The sequence below is a fragment of the Thalassophryne amazonica genome, chromosome 4, assembly GCF_902500255.1.
Source record: "Thalassophryne amazonica chromosome 4, fThaAma1.1, whole genome shotgun sequence".
Taxonomy (NCBI): domain Eukaryota; kingdom Metazoa; phylum Chordata; class Actinopteri; order Batrachoidiformes; family Batrachoididae; genus Thalassophryne; species Thalassophryne amazonica.
In genome coordinates this window covers 115,989,484-116,007,579 of record NC_047106.1, presented here as the reverse complement: position 1 = coordinate 116,007,579, position 18,096 = coordinate 115,989,484, and the positions used below count along the sequence as shown (strand labels likewise).

The 18,096-nt window shown below is 39.6% G+C and overlaps 1 protein-coding gene and 1 long non-coding RNA gene across 3 annotated transcripts in view; one reads left to right on the top strand and one right to left on the bottom strand.

Moving 5' to 3' along the window:
* Nucleotides 1-204: 204 nt before the first annotated feature.
* On the top strand, nucleotides 205-17,991 carry LOC117508657. Its single transcript, XR_004560159.1, has 3 exons — nucleotides 205-1,599; nucleotides 10,901-10,903; nucleotides 17,981-17,991. It is a non-coding gene; the product is annotated as an uncharacterized LOC117508657 (long non-coding RNA).
* The window catches only part of rab30 (RAB30, member RAS oncogene family), a 52,862-nt gene continuing 36,591 nt past the window's right edge, over nucleotides 1,826-18,096 (bottom strand). For both annotated transcript variants that reach the window (XM_034168458.1, XM_034168457.1), the window contains exons 4-5: nucleotides 9,399-9,582; nucleotides 1,826-2,718 (exon numbers count right to left, since the gene is read on the bottom strand). In XM_034168458.1, coding sequence (XP_034024349.1) covers nucleotides 2,468-2,718; nucleotides 9,399-9,582 — 435 coding nt within the window. In that variant the 3' untranslated portion in view covers nucleotides 1,826-2,467. The remainder of the gene's footprint in view (nucleotides 2,719-9,398; nucleotides 9,583-18,096) is intronic.

Below are 18,096 nucleotides of genomic sequence, written 5' to 3'. Positions count from 1 at the left end.
GCCCCCTAACCCCCCTTCCACCGCCTATGATAAAGGCAGAAGTATTTATGTCTACAGGCAAAATAAAAAGCTGATAGTTAAATAAAAAATGATCGTGGATTCAACTAATTCCTACTCATGTCTGATATTTAACAGACCTTTCAAACATCATGCTGTATCAGACTAATGGCTAGCATTTCAAAAAATGCAAAAAAAAAAAGTTAAAAAATACTGTTTCAAAATAGCATTTTTACAGTCAGGTCCAAGGGACCTTAGGGCCAATGTACACCATAACGACAAAATCGAAATTAATCAGTCAAGATATACTTGTGGGAAAGTTCAGGTTTAATTCAAGGAGTGTCAAATATATTACTATTCAGGAATTACATCCATTTTTATCTGCAGTTTCTCCATTTTCAGAGGTTACCCTAAGCCAGGATTTCAGATAGACTTGCCAGAAGGCACATGGGAGACTGAGACCTAAATGTTATCTCCTCTGAGGATGGGTTATGTTGACTTAAAATTAGGGAATAACCCGTTGTGTCTGATGATTTGCGAACGTTAATGCTGGATTTTATGGTGGTTAATTGAGTTTTAAAACGGATATCTGCAACCTTAAAATCCAGCATTAACGTCCGCAAATCATCACACAAGGGGGTTATTCCCATTCTAATCCAATTCCATCTTTTGCACGGTTTACTTTTCTGGAAGTAATTCAACCAAAAGACCACTTCACGGGTGAAGGCTACATCTAAACCTGCATAATAACATAGTTCGATAACTGTTACACAGACCGTAGTTTTAGGGAAATTTTGCTAGATTCCTGGTCCCGAGTTGTCAAATAATCACCGTTAGTATTGTATTTATCGGTTATCACAGTAGTAATTGCAATACTTACATTGGTCGGCAAAGCTTACCGCAGCAACAGCATCTTCATGCCAAACTGGAAATTCTGTGAACAGACCCACAGATTTCTCTATCTGGTCAACTGCATTGAGTAATTCTGTATCAGATTCCACATCAATACTTAAATATGATAGATTAAATTCACCCATTTCAGCATTGTCATTGCTCCACCAGTTTTTCTCACGCTCTTCTTCTTCGTGTTTAATGGCAGTTGGCAACCTTCTCTCGCTCTCAGCTGACAGCGTCATTACTGACATCTGCCTAGCAATGTGGTCAGGGTGCAGAGTAACACATCAAATGTGAAACTGTAGAATATTTTGCCACTGTCAATGCTATATTTTATGGTTGAAATCTCACACGATTAACCAATCACATTTGCGGAACAAATGTAATTGGATTAGAATTATATATATATTGTGGCATTTTTGATATTATAATTTGTGTAAATTTATTAATTATTAAAATAACATGGGACAAAATGATACAATAATGCAATAACATTCAAATGTGGTCCAAAACCATGTGAGGGGGACTTGGATGCTGTCACTGTTTAAAATCCTTATTGGGAGCAGCGAGAAAAAAGAAAATATGTTGTGTCCCTTGAAAGCACCTGATTTCCGAAGATCGCAGGAAAGTGTCCATGGCACAATTACACAGCACCAGAAGGAGCATGGAAGGAGGAAAAGTCCAAGACATATTCAGTGACTGAGAAATGTTCAATTATCCATCTCATATATATATATGTTCTTAATTCCTAAATGATTGATATTTTTTGTTAAACACCATTAATTAGAGGTAAGAGTCTACAGCACAAGCACATGTTGACTGTATCATTTCAACTCTATTGTGGTGGTGAAGAGGCCAAAAATTAAAAACACTGTCCTAATAATTATGGACCTGACTGCACATATTTCAGTTCATATTATCAGACAAAAAAAAGTTTTAGCAGCAAGTAAAAATCTATTAGGAACAAATATTTCACAGTTTGCAAAGGTGGGTGGAACAGCCTACTCATCAGCCTACCAGGATGATGACAGTTCATGACATTGTATGAAAATGCCAGAGAACAAACAGGTGGGATATTACTGATTGTGCAACAGACTTTAGGATACATTTGCAGCTTAATCAGACTTGGTAATCTCACATAGATAATTTATGTAAACCTGTTTACCAATGATCATCACAAAAGTTACTATCTACACTGAATCCATAACAAAATACCTGGTGTAGGGTCTTACTCACATAATACTGCTGGTGAATATTGAAGCTTAATGGAAATCAATCCTCAAATCAAACACGCAGCATTAAGGAGATGCTTTGACTTCAAGGATGCATAAGGCTTCATCTCGCCAGAAATAACTTGCATCCTGTTGCACTGCGGAAAGCTTTTCTCTGAAAATGCTTATTAACAGAAGGCCAAACAAATGTTAAAACAAATGTTAGACTAACTCCCATATACACATTTTAAAAAGCACTGGACTACAAACGATGGGATGAACAAACCAGTTTACTCAGAAGGCGGCATTGGAACTCAACCACCTTCCCAATGCAGTCAATGGCTGTTTAGTTACCTCAACTCCACCTAATTGAGGCTGCAGCAGCTCAAGTAATTGATGGTTTTCCCCTCTCCAGGCATCGGGGCAGTGTCATTATTATCCAACTTGTTCTGCTTGGCCCCTCGAATGAGTTTGCAGGCCAGATCGAGGAAGAGTTTCTCGACGTTGTCAGACTCTTTGGCTGAGGTTTCAAGATACAACATGCTTTGAGCCTCAGCAAAGTCCTCAGCCCTCTGTCGGAGAACCTCCCTCTTCTCTGCAAGATCAATTTTATTACCTGGAAGACATACAAAATCTCTATCGGTAAGTAACATTTGCTTAACAGATTTTCATCCTGAATACTGGAGGGTGAGTCTGTGTCTGAGACACAGATGGAAGCAGAGGCGTATGTGTGTGAGGCATGCCTTGTTTGTAGAAGGACCGTGTCAGCTACCCCCCCAGACAAAACAAGAGAAATTAGACTTTGGAATTACTGGTTTTGTGTCATCTAGAGTACATGAAATGGCGTAGTTCCAAATTAGAGGTGTTCCACCTTGCGTGGCATGATGCTACCTCACAACGAGGTTATGGGTTCAATTCCCACCTGTGGCCTTTCTGCATGGAGTTTGCATGTTCTGCCCGTGTTTGCGTGGGTTTCCTCCAGGTGCTCTGGTTTTCTCCCACATCCAAAGACATGCGGGTTAGGTGGACTGGAATCTTTGGATTGTCCGTAGGTGTGCGAATCGATTTTCGATTGAAAGCGCTCTGGGAAATAGTTATATTACTTAAAAAATGTTTATGTTTAAGAAAATGGAGCTTTACAAGGTTAATCAAGTGATTCTAAAGATGTAAATTTACTTATCTGCTTTGCTCGTTCACAGTTGGCTGGCAGTTTAGTGAAGTGCTGGTGAGTAGTCGGCAGATACCGCTGCTCCGCTTCTTTTAGCTCTGGGTGATGGCGTCGCATGTGGGCTTGTGGATTTGAAGCGTTTCCGAAGTACTTGACTTTCATTTTGCAGATTTTGCACACTGCGTAAGTCATGTCAAGCTCCTTCTTACGCAGTAAATAATAAAATCCAAAATGCGCCTAAACATTTGCCTTCAGCAAAGACGGTGCTGGCTGAATTAGCTCATCATCCGCCATGCTAAGCTGCAGCTCACGAATGTTTGAAGCACGCCGGATTCTCCCCTCGCGGGGACGCTGTAGTACAAAGGCCGTTGCCTGACAAACACTACACGCAGCAATTAAGTAAGAAAATTTTTAAAAGATGCTTTTTAAAAATTGATTCTTGAACATTTTGGATCGACTCAATAAATAAGAATCACGATTCGGACGTGAATCGATTTTTTGTGTTTGTGGCCCTGTGACAGACTGGTATCCTGTCCTGAGTGTACCCCACCACACGCGCTATGACTGCTGGGATTAGCTCCAGCCCCCCCGCAACCCTTAATTGGACTAAGCGGTTGAAGATGAGTGTGTGAGTGTGTGTGCATAACTCAAAGTTTTTGTTTGACACGGTACCATTTCTCATTCATGGACAACCACCTGTTAGTTGTTCACCTTTTTCAGCACAGGACTTCTTGGATTATTTCGAGAAGAAAATAGAACACATTAGGTTGAGCATATCTCAGCATGCCTTGGCCCAGTCACTGCACCCTAATATGGAACTGGGTGCTACCACTGAGTAGTGGATCAGATAACTAACAATTGTTCATTTCTGGAAACAAACAAATGTAATAGTTTGCACCATGTGTCATGCTGAGTTATGTTATGGGGCAACATACAGCAGTGTTCAGAATAATAGTAGTGCTATGTAACTAAAAAGATTAATCCAGGTTTTGAGTATATTTCTTATTGTTACATGGGAAACAAGGTACCAGTAGATTCAGTAGATTCTCACAAATCCAACAAGACCAAGCATTCATGATAAGAACACTCTTAAGGCTATGAAATTGGGCTATTAGTAAAAAAAAAGCAGAAAAGGGGGTGTTCACAATAATAGTAGTGTGGCATTCAGTCAGTGAGTTCGTCAATTTTGTGGAACCAACAGGTGTGAATCAGGTGTCCCCTATTTAAGGATGAAGCCAGCACCTGTTGAACATGCTTTTCTCTTTGAAAGCCTGAGGAAAATGGGACGTTCAAGACATTGTTCAGAAGAACAGCGTAGTTTGATTAAAAAGTTGATTGGAGAGGGGAAAACTTATACGCAGGTGCAAAAAATTATAGGCTGTTCATTTACAAATGATCTCCAATGCTTTAAAATGGACAAAAAAATAAAAATAAAAAAAAAATAAAACACACAGACACGCATGGAAGAAAATGGAAAACAACTATCAAAATGGATAGAAGAATAACCAGAATGGCAAAGGCTCACCCATTGATCAGCTCCAGGATGATCAAAGACAGTGTGGAGTTACCTGTAAGTGCTGTGACAGAAGACGCCTGTGTGAAGCTAATTTATTTGCAAGAATCCCCCGCAAAGTCCCTCTGTTAAATAAAAAACATGTGCAGAAGAGGTTACAATTTGCCAAAGAACACATCAACTGGCCTAAAGAGAAATGGAGGAATATTTTGTGGACTGATGACAGCAAAATTGTTCTTTTTGGGTCCAAGGGCAGCAGACAGTTTGTGAGACGACCCCCAAACTCTGAATTCAAGCCACAGTTCACAGTGAAGACAGTGAAGCATGGTGGTGCAAGCATCATGATATGGGCATGTTACTCCTACTATGATGTTGGGCCTATATATTGCATACCAGGTATCATGGATTAGTTTGGATGTGTCAAAATACTTGAAGAGGTCATGTTGCCTTACGCTGAGGAGGACATGCCCTTGAAATCAGTGTTTCAACAAGACAATGACCCCAAGCACACTAGTAAATTAGCAAAATATTGGTTCCAAACCAACAACATTAGTGCCTTGCAGATGTGAAGAAATCCTTGTCCTACCTTGTTTCCCATGTAACAATAAGAAATATACTCAAAACCTGGATTAATCTTTTTAGTCACATAGCACTACTATTATTCTGAACACTACTGTATGTCACAGAATCCAATGGACGTTGACCTTATTTGACCTTTACTTTGGAGACCAAGCATTCAACAGTCAAAACTATTCCATTTATTAATTCTACTAGCACAACTAATAATTTGCACCACTTTTTACCAAAATTTGAGCAACTTTAACTTTTGACCCCTGTACAAACTGAAATTGACCTGTCACCATTCTTACTGTTTTTAACCCCATAACTCTGTAACATTCAGTCACAGATAGTCCAAACTATACCTTTTTGGAATCTCTGTGATCAGACAAATAATGTAGTATAGTTTTCAACATGATTAGAGCATTTGCAAATTTTGACCCCTGTGTAAATCTTCAATTGACCCTACCTGGCTGCCTATTGAAAATTTAGGTGGCTAACGTGCTTTTGCAAAAGAATAATGTCCAAGGAGTATTTGCAACAAATTTGGTGCTTGTTTCATCAATTGAAAGATTCCTTTGTAAATATTTTTGCTTCACTATGAGGTGTTACCTAGATTTACAGAATTTAATAATATTTCACTAGACGCGCTGAAGAAACTCCTTGCACATGCCAACAAAACTGTTTAAAGACCTATGGCCTATTCTTGGGCTGACTGTGCTGGAAATTATTAATCTCTGACCAACTTCTGGATCTTTCCTAAATGTTTTAAATCGGCAGTGATTAAACCATTACTTAAGAAATCTAATCTTGACCCTAGTGTATTGAAAAATTATAGGCTAATATCAAATCTACCATTCTGTTCCAAAATTCTGGAAAAAAAAAGTGTTTTCACGGCAGCTCGTGGACCACCTCAATGAGAATAATCTTTTTGAGCCATTGCAGTATGCTTTTAGAAAATATCACCCCACAGAGACAGCGCTCAATAAAGTAGTGAATGACCTTCTGTGATCAATGGATTTAGACACCACTACGGTTTTGTTGTTGTTAGATCTTAGTGCTGCATTTGATACCGTGGATTATCATATTTGCTCGATAAAATGGAGAATCTTTGTGGGATTACTGAAGTGCCCTTGCGTGGTTGACGTCATACCTGTCCAGTCGTTCTCAATGGGTTTGGTATAATAACACTACCTCTAACCTCTCCCTTTATGTAGCACCCCTTGGGTGTATACTGAAGAGTTTTGGGATCAACTTTCACTGTTATAATGATACTCAGTTGTACATGCGGATAAATGTGGGATATCTTTGATAATGACAATGAGCACGCACTTCTGTCTTTGAACATTTTGCCCCCTGCAGGAAGGTCTTGTTTACTACACAGCTTCCAGCACAGGAGCAAGCTGAGAGCAGCCAAAGCCCAGCTCTCTACTAATCACAACACTCCGGTCAGGCAGAGGTCTTGGAAAATAAAACAGTGCTGACTTATGGTTTTGATTTATAAATAACATTAATACCGATAGAATAACTCCATTAATGTCATTTCTGTCATGTGTACAAAGTTAAAATATAACATATCTCTTAATGTTGAATAATGCACTAATTCTGAGGTTTTGTAACAAACAGACAGATCGCAAAGGATTCTGGGTAAAATGTGCCTCTGCTAAACACTGATTGGTTCAGTCATTCATTATGTAAACCAACACGTTAATGTGATGTGTGTTAGTGTTTACAGATAAATGTGCTTTTGTAAAATATTCCATTTTTTATTTGTAAAAACAGGCATTTTTACAGAGTCCTGGAAGTGTCATCGCAAAATGTTTTGCATGTGGAGAGAATGTGCGCTCATTTTATTAGTGCTGTGCGCACATTTTATGATAATGTGCGCACGTTTTATTATATTGTAAAACGTGCACTCAATATTGGCTTGACACAAATGTTGGCTTTACACTGTGCGAGTTTTGGCCCTTTTTCAGATGTTTTTCATTCGTGCGAGAATTTTTTTGGACTGAGTTTCAGGTTAATCGCGCGTCCTGCATCGTGTAGTGTACATGGAGCAACAAGCTGCGTTTAACATCTCATGACCACCTCCTGATCACCGATCGTATGGTCGAATGAAAATTAAACCTGTTTGATATTATTCTGGTCGGCCGTCCTGAGGGTATTCTGCTGTTGAAGAGCAACAAGCGTCCAACCGCTCGCACTGTGCATGTGCAAATAGCGCAGAGCTGTCTTTTAATGTTTCTTTTTGTTGTTTTGTTTTTAAACTTTGATGTCTCCCATCGAGAGTTTTTGTAAATTAAGTTTGAAAATAAAGCTTAGGTTTTGCTTCTGGAAACACGAGTCGACGTGTGGTTTTTGAACGTACAATGTGTGTGAGAACATAAATCGGGCGCTCTGAACTTTTACACCGTGCGGTTCTGTGGTACAGTTTGAACTGAAAGAGTACAGTGATTAAAAATATCATACAGTGTCTGCCCAGCTTCAGGACAAATAATGGCAAGTAGATGGCAGTAGAGACCACGAAAACTTGCCAAAACAAAATTCCAGATAATCCGTGTCTGCTACCTTTAAGATGCGTGGAATTTAACAAAAGTAAATACAATGACAACATCTATAAATCCAGAGAATATATTCACAAGCGTTTTAGGCACTAGAGTTTAATGCTGTTGTCCGTGGAGCCTGAACAGAGTGTCTGAAATGCATTTGTCCTGTCGTGAACGTACTGAGATTACCCTATCCTACCCATAATGCACTGCTGGGCACAGCATGTGCTCACTAAAACCTTAAAAATTAGCGCATTACTTTAAAACTAAAACATATATCAGATATTTTCACTTTATAAAACTTCAGATGTGACAGTAATTTTAAATACCTTGTCCGAAATTAGTCTGGTTAAAATTTGAACTTGAATGAAACTTGAATTTGAAGTTAAAAATGTATGCCTCTGGATGACTTGGGTGATATTGCCAGCGTATCAGTATGGTGTTAAAAGAAATGTTTTTGTTTTTTTTGTGACTGGTTCTCCTTTGCCTGCAGAGGATAGAGCAGTTTCTCATAGAAGCAGCTCTCTTCTGTTTGCAGAGGGTAGAACTATACATCTGTTAGGAAACTTTTAACAGGTAGGTTAAAAGTAACAATGATTTTAAATTTTAAAAATGTTTGTTGCTGTTCAGCTTTGTTTACTACGTTATCGAACAAAAATTTATCGGAAGATAATTAATCCGATAATGGTTTTTAAAAAGTTATCTAAAAAGATAATCCGATAATGAAAACATTATCTTCAATAATTATCTGTTATCGGATTATCAGAACTGTGCCCAGCACTGGCATTAGGGGTCTCCAACTGGTTCAGAATGCTGCTGCCAGACTTTTGACATGAAGCAGAAGGTTTAAACATATTACACCCATTCTGGATTCTTTGCACTGGCTTCCTGTCTCTGTAAGAGCAGATTTTAAGGTCTTGCTGCTAACCCATAAAATTTTTCATGGACTGGCACCTTCTTACCTGGCCCATTTGGCGAAGCCCTACGTACTAGCCCGGGTTCTGTGATCGCAGGATGCAGGACTACTGTGTGTTCCGAAGGTGAAGAAGAAATCAGCGGGGGTCAAAGATCCTTCTCTTATCATGCACCCGCTCTATGGAGCAGTCTCCCTACAACCATGAGGCACTCAGATTTCATGGCCTTTTTCAAGTCAAGACTAAAAATGTATTTTTACTCCCTTTCTTATGAATAGATTTTTTTATCTGTATTATTCTTTTACTTCTGTCTTTTAATTATGTATTTGAATATTTAAATGTACTCACTTGTTTTAAAATTGATTTTGAACTCTCTTGTATGAGGCAACCTTTGTCATGTCAATTGATTAAATTGAATTAAATTAAGTCAAGAACTGTTTCTTGGATGAGCTCACTATGTATTTGGAAAAAAAAAATTTACACAATATCCATGAAAATACACAGTGTTATTATCAGTCAGTACTTTTCCTCACAAGCAATCATACACCTAATGAGAAAACAATTCTGTTGCTGACGTACAAAGCACTTTTTCCTCACCGACTAATATAGTCACCACTTGGTTGCTGGCGTACTGCTCAATCTCCCTCAACCACTCGGGAAGGCACCTGAAGGAGTCCTCACAGGTAATGTCATATGTAAGGATGAGGGCATTGGCACTACGGTAGTAACTCTGAGTAATGGAGCGAAATCTCTCCTGTCCAGCCGTGTCCCATATCTGCAACTGAAAAAGACATAGAAATAGGCAGCTGTATATTTAAACATACTATGAATGATTTCTGTGCCACTAGATGTCACACTTGTCTAAGACTACAGGATATAAACAAGCTTTCTCCTTCAGCCACTCCTACTCCCCTACCTCCCACTTCTGCACCGAGCAGAACAATTGGCAATTACAGTTTTAACAGGTCTAATATGTAGTTCTCTGTGATCAGTGCTGAACACTCGAGCAGTGCAAGTGAGTCTTGCATTTGCAGTACTGATAAAAGTTTTGGTTCAATCAGGTTCAATCCATTCTGTAAATCCACTTTTAAGTTTCCTTTTATCTGTTTCACCCTGTATTTCTAATACAGGGTGTCTTCTGTATTTCTGTACTAATTCAGATCAGGGAGACAGACACCCTCTCTACTTTTAAGATTAGGCTTAAAACTTTCCTTTTTGCTAAAGCTTATAGTTAGGGCTGGATCAGGTGACCCTGAACCATCCCTTAGTTATGCTGCTATAGACTTAGACTGCTGGGGGGTTCCCATGATGCACTGAGTGTTTCTTTCTCTTTTTGCTCTGAATGCACCACTCTGCATTTAATCATTAGTGACTGATCTCTGCTCCCCTCCACAGCATGTCTTTTTCCTGGTTCTCTCCCTCAGCCCCAACCAGTCCCAGCAGAAGACTGCCCTTCCCTGAGACTGGTTCTGCTGGAGGTTTCTTCCTGTTAAAAGGGAGTTTTTCCTTTCCACTGTTGCCAAGTGCTTGCTCACAGGGGGTCGTTTTGACCGTTGGGGTTTTTCCGTAATTATTGTATGGCCTTGCCTTACAATATAAGGCGCCTTGGGGCAACTGTTTGTTGTGATTTGGCGCTATACAAATAAAATTGATTTGATTTATTTGCTAGCTTAACATGTTTGGTTCACGTTCATGTCCAATGGCCTTTAGTGAACAGAGCACACTGAGCTTGTGCATCTGTGCGGATTCATACACAAGTTTTTAAAAATGCTAATGTGTGCTGCCTAATGGATGAACAGTTCAAGTACAGTCTGTGTGAGACACCCTTGGTCCAAAATAGACTGACAGAAGAAAAGAATTCATTGAATGGACAGCCATCTGTTGATGGAGATTTTGCAGCCATGGAAACCCAATGTTAAAAAGACAAATTTTGTTAATTTCAGTAAGTGTGCAATGTTTCACATTGTGACAGCAGCTTTCTCATAGCAGTTCCCCTGTTCTACCACTAGATGTTGTGTGTGTGCGCACAATCAGAGCTGTACGTATATTTACACACGTTTCAAAATGTAAATACAAGTTGATAAATCCATACTTTAAAGTATGTTTAAGCACAAATCTGTGCATACGAATGGCTGATAAATAAGGCTCGTGGTACTAAAGACATCCAGTCACCACGTTAGGTCACTGGTTAGCTTCCAGGGCCTGGTTTCATAAAGCAGTCTAATTATTGAAGTTTCCTAAACTTACTTAGTACACTACGAAATACGGTACCCACTTTCCTCAAATCGGCCAGTGTCAGTGCTGCACTTCATTTCATAATACTGTTGCAACTGGGCACACCCAGACTGCTCTGCCCAATACATATCCAGTATATATGGCAGGGGTGGCCAAGTTCGGTCCTCGAGAGCCACATTCCTGACACTCTTAGTTGTCTCCGTGCTCCAACACACCTGAATCCAATGAAAGACTCGTTAGCAGACTTTTAATGAGCCTTTCATTGAATTCAGGTGTGTTGGAGTAGGGAGACAACTAAGAGTGTCAGGAATGTGGCTCTCGAAGACCGAACTTGGCCACCCCTGATATATGGTGTTCATTACATGGAAAACCATACAAAAGCATTGGGATTTTGCTTTAGTCCGGTGAGTGCGGGTATCCGGTTTATATGATGACAGTTTAGGTGAATTTTACTGTTTTTTTTTTTTTGTTTTTTTTTTTTAATTGTTGTAGTGTAGGTTTTACCCAAGGCATCAAATATGACCATGGGTATTGCGAAGGCTTTTTGTCCATCCATCCATGCTCAGCCTAAGTCCAGTCCTATTACTGCCAGAGTCTTCAAATTGACAGGTAACATTCTTGGGAGACAGTCCTTGGACAAGATCAAAGATGGCTAACCTTGACCTATTTTAAGAGGTTAAAAAGTCACATTCAGTTTCAATCTGTTCAGTTTTATTTCTGAGTGGCAGGAATGATAGCCAATCAGAGAAGAGCTGCACCGTAACGTCAGTGGCTGGTCTCTCCAAAAATCGCTTCGTTTTGTGTGTTCATATACATGTTTCTCATATGCAGTGAGGCAAATAAGTATTTGATACACTGTCGATTTTTCAAGTTTTCCTACCTATAAAGAATGTAGAGGTCTGTAATTTTTATCGTAGGTACACGTCAACTGTGAGAGACAGAACCTAAAAAAGAAACTCAGAAAATCACACTATGATTTTTTAAAATAATTAATTTGCATGTTATTGCATGGAATAAGTATTTGATCACCTACCAAGAAGCAAGAATTCTGGCTCTCACAGACCTATTAGTTTCCCACCCCCTTCAGAGTAAAGCAAGGTGACGTGCTTTCCCCCACTTTATTTGCTTTGTATGTAAACGATTTGTCATTAGAAATTAAGAAAGCTAATTTAGGTATACCAATTGAAGATATTAATTTAAGTATTATTTTATATGTAGATGATATTGCTTTGGTAGCAGAAACTGAGGAGAATTTGCAAGAAAATCGTGTAATAAATGGAGGTTGTAATCAACCAAGAAAAACACAAATTATACACTTCCAAAGGAAGTCAGAACAACAGAGTAATCAGTTCTATTTCTTTGAATTATACTTCGTATTATAAGTACTTAGGTTTTATTTTTTTATTTATTTTTAGTTTTTCTGAAGGAATGAGAGTATTATCAAACTCTGCAGGTAGAGCACTGGGAGATGTGCTGAGTAAAACCAAGTCATGCCCAGATCTCGGCTTTGGTACATTTACAAAATTGTATAACTCTGTGGTTGAATCAGTTCTGTTGTATGCAGCAGGAGTATGGGGCTTTGAGGAGGCCAAGGAATGTAAGGCCATTCAGACTCTGGCCATAAGGTGCTTCCTTGGAGTGCACAAGTACACTACCAAGTTAGCTATTGAAGGGGATAAGTGGTTAGATTGTGGAACCGCCTAACCTAACTGCCAGAGGAAAGGCTCACCAGAAAGATTTTTAATTGGAACAAAATGCACAATCATCCATAGATAAGGGAAGTCTCTAACTTTTTCTTGTACTGGGTTAAGTATGTATTTTACCATTTACAGTGTAGTATAAAGATTATTAAACAGAAATTGGCAATTAAATGTCAAGAGCAATGGGAGGAGGACATTTGGAAAAAACCCAAGCTAATAAATGATGTTTATATGCACTGAACCATATGCTGCATCCAACTTGAAGAAAGGTCAAAGATCCCTTTGTGCCCAATTGAGAGCTGGCATCTTGCCCCTGGCAGTTGAGGTGGGTAGGTATCAAGGGATACCAAAGGATCAGCATTTGTGTATTTTATGTGATTTAGGAAATGTGGAGGATGAGTCACACTTTGTTTTTCATTGTTCATTGTATACTAGTCTAAGAAATGTTTTATTTGAAAAAGTACAATCCAAGCCAGGAATCCTGATTTGTTTTGGTTGTCCAAATTTAATATGTCAAGTTGGCTGTTTGAAGAAGAGGTGTTTGTTCTGGGTAAAGTTTTGGCGAAAGCATGGCAGCTGCAGTGGAGACAGCTGTACCCGCATATATGAAAAAGTTGCATGTATTTATTTAGTTTTGTTGGGAGTGTTTTATAAACCCATGGGGGCTGGGCATTATTGTATGCAGGACACTTAAATAAAAATTATCTATCAATCTATCTATCCTATTCTACACTCTTTACCTGTAATAATTGCACCTGCTTGAACTATAATTATGAGTGTTATCAATAAAATCTAAAAAAATACATCTGCTGCCAGGGGAAAACGAGCATCTCATCAGCTGCACAGTGTGCACACACACGCACAACGAGCTTTGCAGCACAAATACACACATTCCAGCTCCCAAACTTACACACTCTCAAAGTAAAAAAAAAAAAAAAAAAAAAAAAAAAACTCAAATCCTGAACACGCCAGACTCACCGTCATGTTATGGATTTATTTCCAAATTTAAACTCCTCACGATAAAAGAAGCACACGCGCGAGATCGCCGGCCCAGCGCTGGAGCAGAGCTCTGTATTGCCAAGTCCTGGAGAAGCTGGGAAGAGAAGCGTGTGATCCGATCCACTGTGCAGATCTGTGCACACAAATCTGTGGATCCACCTGCTCTAGTGTTCATACAGAACAATAAAGTCCACTTCATCATCAGACTGATCACTCACTGCTCAGACTCTGATGAAGCGCTTTGATCGTCTTCATGTAGTTTGAAAAAAAGAAAAATTTGAAGCACTGGTCCGCCTCATTATTTTGACACAAAATAAATAAATAAAAATACACAACACCACACACTAACCACACATGCCACCACACACACTAAAAACACACTCCAAGCACGACAAATATCATGCAACTTTCAAAACTGATTGCTGTCTGCTTTTCACTCCGAACGAAACCACAATTTTCCTTCGCTCAGCAACCAAATTTACATGGATTAGGATCATTGTTTATTAGGTAATATATTTTACACCAGTGATTTTTTTGGGGGGGATTTTTTTTTTTTTACTTGTTTGCTGTTGCAGACAGAGGGAGACGGAAGAAGAGTCCCATTCACAAAACGCGCCCACACACCCACAAGCACAGCCATGTGGGGTTGGTGATTTTGATTTGTTAGCTCCTGAGTTTTCCACCAATGGTAAACACCCCTTTCTCCTGCTGCAGATGAGGGAGTCCATTTTCTTTCCACCCCTCTCTCTCCTCCAGCAGAATGAGGAAATGAGTTGGGGTTTTTTGCTGCAGGTGTCTGCAAAACGTGCAGCAAATATGAGCATATTATCCAGGAAAAAAAAACAAAAAAACATGTAAATTATTAATTATAATTCAAGTTATACCTGGCCTATTAACAAAATTTTATGAAGTGGTGTACAGGATGAATTACACACATTCAACATGCATTCAAACAGACACTCAGAGTGGAGCGGATTGTGTGCTACGTCCACTAATTAGGTCATGTGACTTGACGAGGAGGGGCGTCAGTCGACTACAGAGGGTTAAAGACATGCAGGTTAGGTGAATTGGAAACTTTATACTTGTGCAGGTCTCCCTTGCAAAAGAGGTCTCAATCTCAATGGACTAACCTGGCTAAATAAAGGTTAAATTAAAATATCTATCCACCATGGTGAAGACCAAAGGGACAAACTGTAGACCTGCACAAACCTGGAATAGGCCACAGGACAATAGGCAAGCAGCTTGGTGAGAAGGCAACAACTGTTGGCGTAATTATTAGAAAAGGAAGAAATGCAATCAATCTTCCTCAGTCTGTAGCTCCAATGCAAGATCTCACCTCGTGGGTAAGAATGATATGAGAAAGCCCAGAACTACACAGGAGGACCTGATCAATGACCTGAAGAGAGCTGTACCACAGTCGCAAAGATTACATTACTAACACTACGCTGTCATAGTGATGAAAACAACCCAAGAACACCATCCCAACCATGAAGCATCGGGGGTGAAACATCATTTTTGAGGGTGTTTTTCTGCAAAGGGGACAGGATGACTGCACCTCAGTAAGAACACTGAAGAAGGGATGGGTCGTGGCTGGGTCTTCCAGCATGACAATGGCCTGAAACACACAGCCAGGGCAACTAAGGAGGGGCTCCGTAAGCAGCATTTTATGGTCCTGAAGTGGCCTAGCCAGTCTGCAGAACTGAACTCAACAGAAAATCTTTGGAGGGAGCTGAAACTCGACATCTGAAAGATCTGGAGAAGATCTGTATGGAGGAGTGGACCAAAATCCCTGCTGCAGTGTGTGAAAAATTGGTCAAGAACTACAGGAAATGTCTGTCCTCTGTAATTGCAAACAAATCTGTACCAAATATTAAGGTCTGTTTTGCTATTGTATCACATTTATTTCATGCAATAACATGCAAATTAATTATTTAAAAATCATACGTGATTTTCTGGATTTTTTTTAGATTGTGTCTCACAGTTGAAGTGTACCTACGATAAAAATTACAGACCTATCCATTCTTTGTAGGTAGAAAAACTTGCAAAATTGACAGTACATCAAACACTTATTTGCCTCACTGTATCATGTAAAACTAATGAGAAATAAACTACAACTGAAAACTGGTTTTGGAACGTAATAACACCTCTGTACTAATTTACAAGACACTTTGCAGACATTAGCATGGTGACATCACAGGCTGGTAGCTAGCTGCAAAACTTGTGTGTAAAATATCTTCGTCATATATTATGTAAAAGCTAGTGAGAAATAAACACTTCTAAACCTGATAACACCTCTGGATTCATTTACAAGACATTTTGCATATGTTAGCATGCATGCTAACCTCCACTAACTCAAATATCACTTTCCATGGAGATACAGCGGGAAAATAAGTATTTGATCCCCTGTCATCTTGCAGGTTCTCCCCACCTACCAAAGAATGGAGAGGTCTGTAATTTTTATTGTAGGTACACTTCAACTGTGAGAGACAGAATCTTAAAAAAAAAAAAAAAAAAAAAAAATCCAGAAAATTACATTGTATGATTTTTAAATAATAATTTGCATTTTATTGGATAAATAAGTATTGACCACCTACCAACCAGCAAGAATTCTGGCTCTCACAGACCTGTAATTTTTCTTTAAGAAGCCCTCTTATTCTGCACTATTTACCTGTATTAATTGCACCTGTTTGAACTTGTTACCTGTATAAAAGACACCTGTTCACACAATCAATCACACTCAACCTGTCCACCATAGCCAAGACCAAAGAGCTGTCTAAGGACACCAGGGACAAAACTGTAGACCTGCACAAGGCTGGGATGAACTACAGGACAACAGGCAAGCAGCTTGGTAGAAGACAACAACTGTATGATTATTTATGAGAAGTGGAAGAAACACAAGATGACTGTCAATTTCCCTCAGTCTGGGATTCCATGCAAGATCTCACTTTGTGGGGTAAGGATGATTCTGAGAAAGCTCAGAACTACACAGGAGGACCTCGTCAATAACCTGAAGAGAGCTGGGACCACAGTCACAAAGATTACATTAGTAACACATGATGCTGTCATGGTTTAAAATCCTGCAGGGCAGCAAGGTCCCCCTGCTCAAGCCAGCACATGTCCAGGCCTGTTTGAAGTTCACCAGTGACCATCTGGATGATCCAGAGGAGGCATGGAAGAAGGTCACGTGGTCAGATGAGACCAAAATAGAGCTTTTTGGAATCAACTCCACTTACCATGTTTAGAGGATGAAAACAACCCCAAGAAAACCATCCCAACCGTGAAGCATGGGGGTGGAAACATCATACTCTGGGGTGCTCTTCTGCAAAGGGGACAGGACAACTGCACCATATTGAAGGGAGGATGGATGGGGTCATGTGTTGTGAGATTTTGGCAAACAACTTCCCTTCCCTCAGTAAGAGCATTGAAGATGGGTCCATGCTGGTGTCTTCAGGATGACAATGACCCCAAACACACAGCCAGGGCAACTCAGGAGGGGCTCCATAAGAAGCATTTCAAAGTCCTGGAGTGGCCTGGCCAGTCTCCAGACCTGAACTCAATAGAAAATCTTCGGAGGGAGCTGAACCTGAAAGATTTGGCGAAAATCTGTATGAAGGAGTGGATAGGGCTGTCACGATTAGGAATTTCTGGAGACGATTAATTGTCAGAGAAATAATTGCGATTGACGAATATATTGTCTTTTTTCCCTTCTTTATATTCTACTATTGTAGTATAATTACACAACTCTGGAAGAACGTTTGGCTTCTGTGAGTGGAGAAACTGGGAATGGTGCAACATTTTTATTTTTATCTTCATTTTATATACAGTCACAACGTTTTCTGATTTGTGGTTGTTTCTGTTGCATTTCTGAAATTGTTTCTCCTCATCAGTCACGTTTTGTGCTTAAACACTACATTAAGCTCAAGATTGAACAAATAAATACCTTTGGGAAGTAACAGCTGTTAAAGTTCAGAGTTCTCACCAGTTCATATATTCTCATTTTAAATATGTTTTTAAAGATATTTGACCGTTTATTTCATCTCATGATCTCATAAATTCAGCATACGACGCGCACATGGTGTGAACAGGACGGTAACGGCAGAATCACACCTTTAGAGAAAGTTCAGAGAGAAGTAAGCTTCACGTTTGTTTTTTAACATGTTCACTCGGGTTAAAATCCTCTCTCTGCTCCACGCTCGCTGCGCACTGATGGTTCTCAGACTGTTAACGTGTCGTGCTTCCATTCAGGAATCTCCCTCACCCACCCCCTCCCTCGCAGTCTGCAGCCTGTTGACACACACACACACACACAGCTCCGCATTTTAGACAGCTTTTGAAGAAGACGGCCACAGTTTTAATCGGCC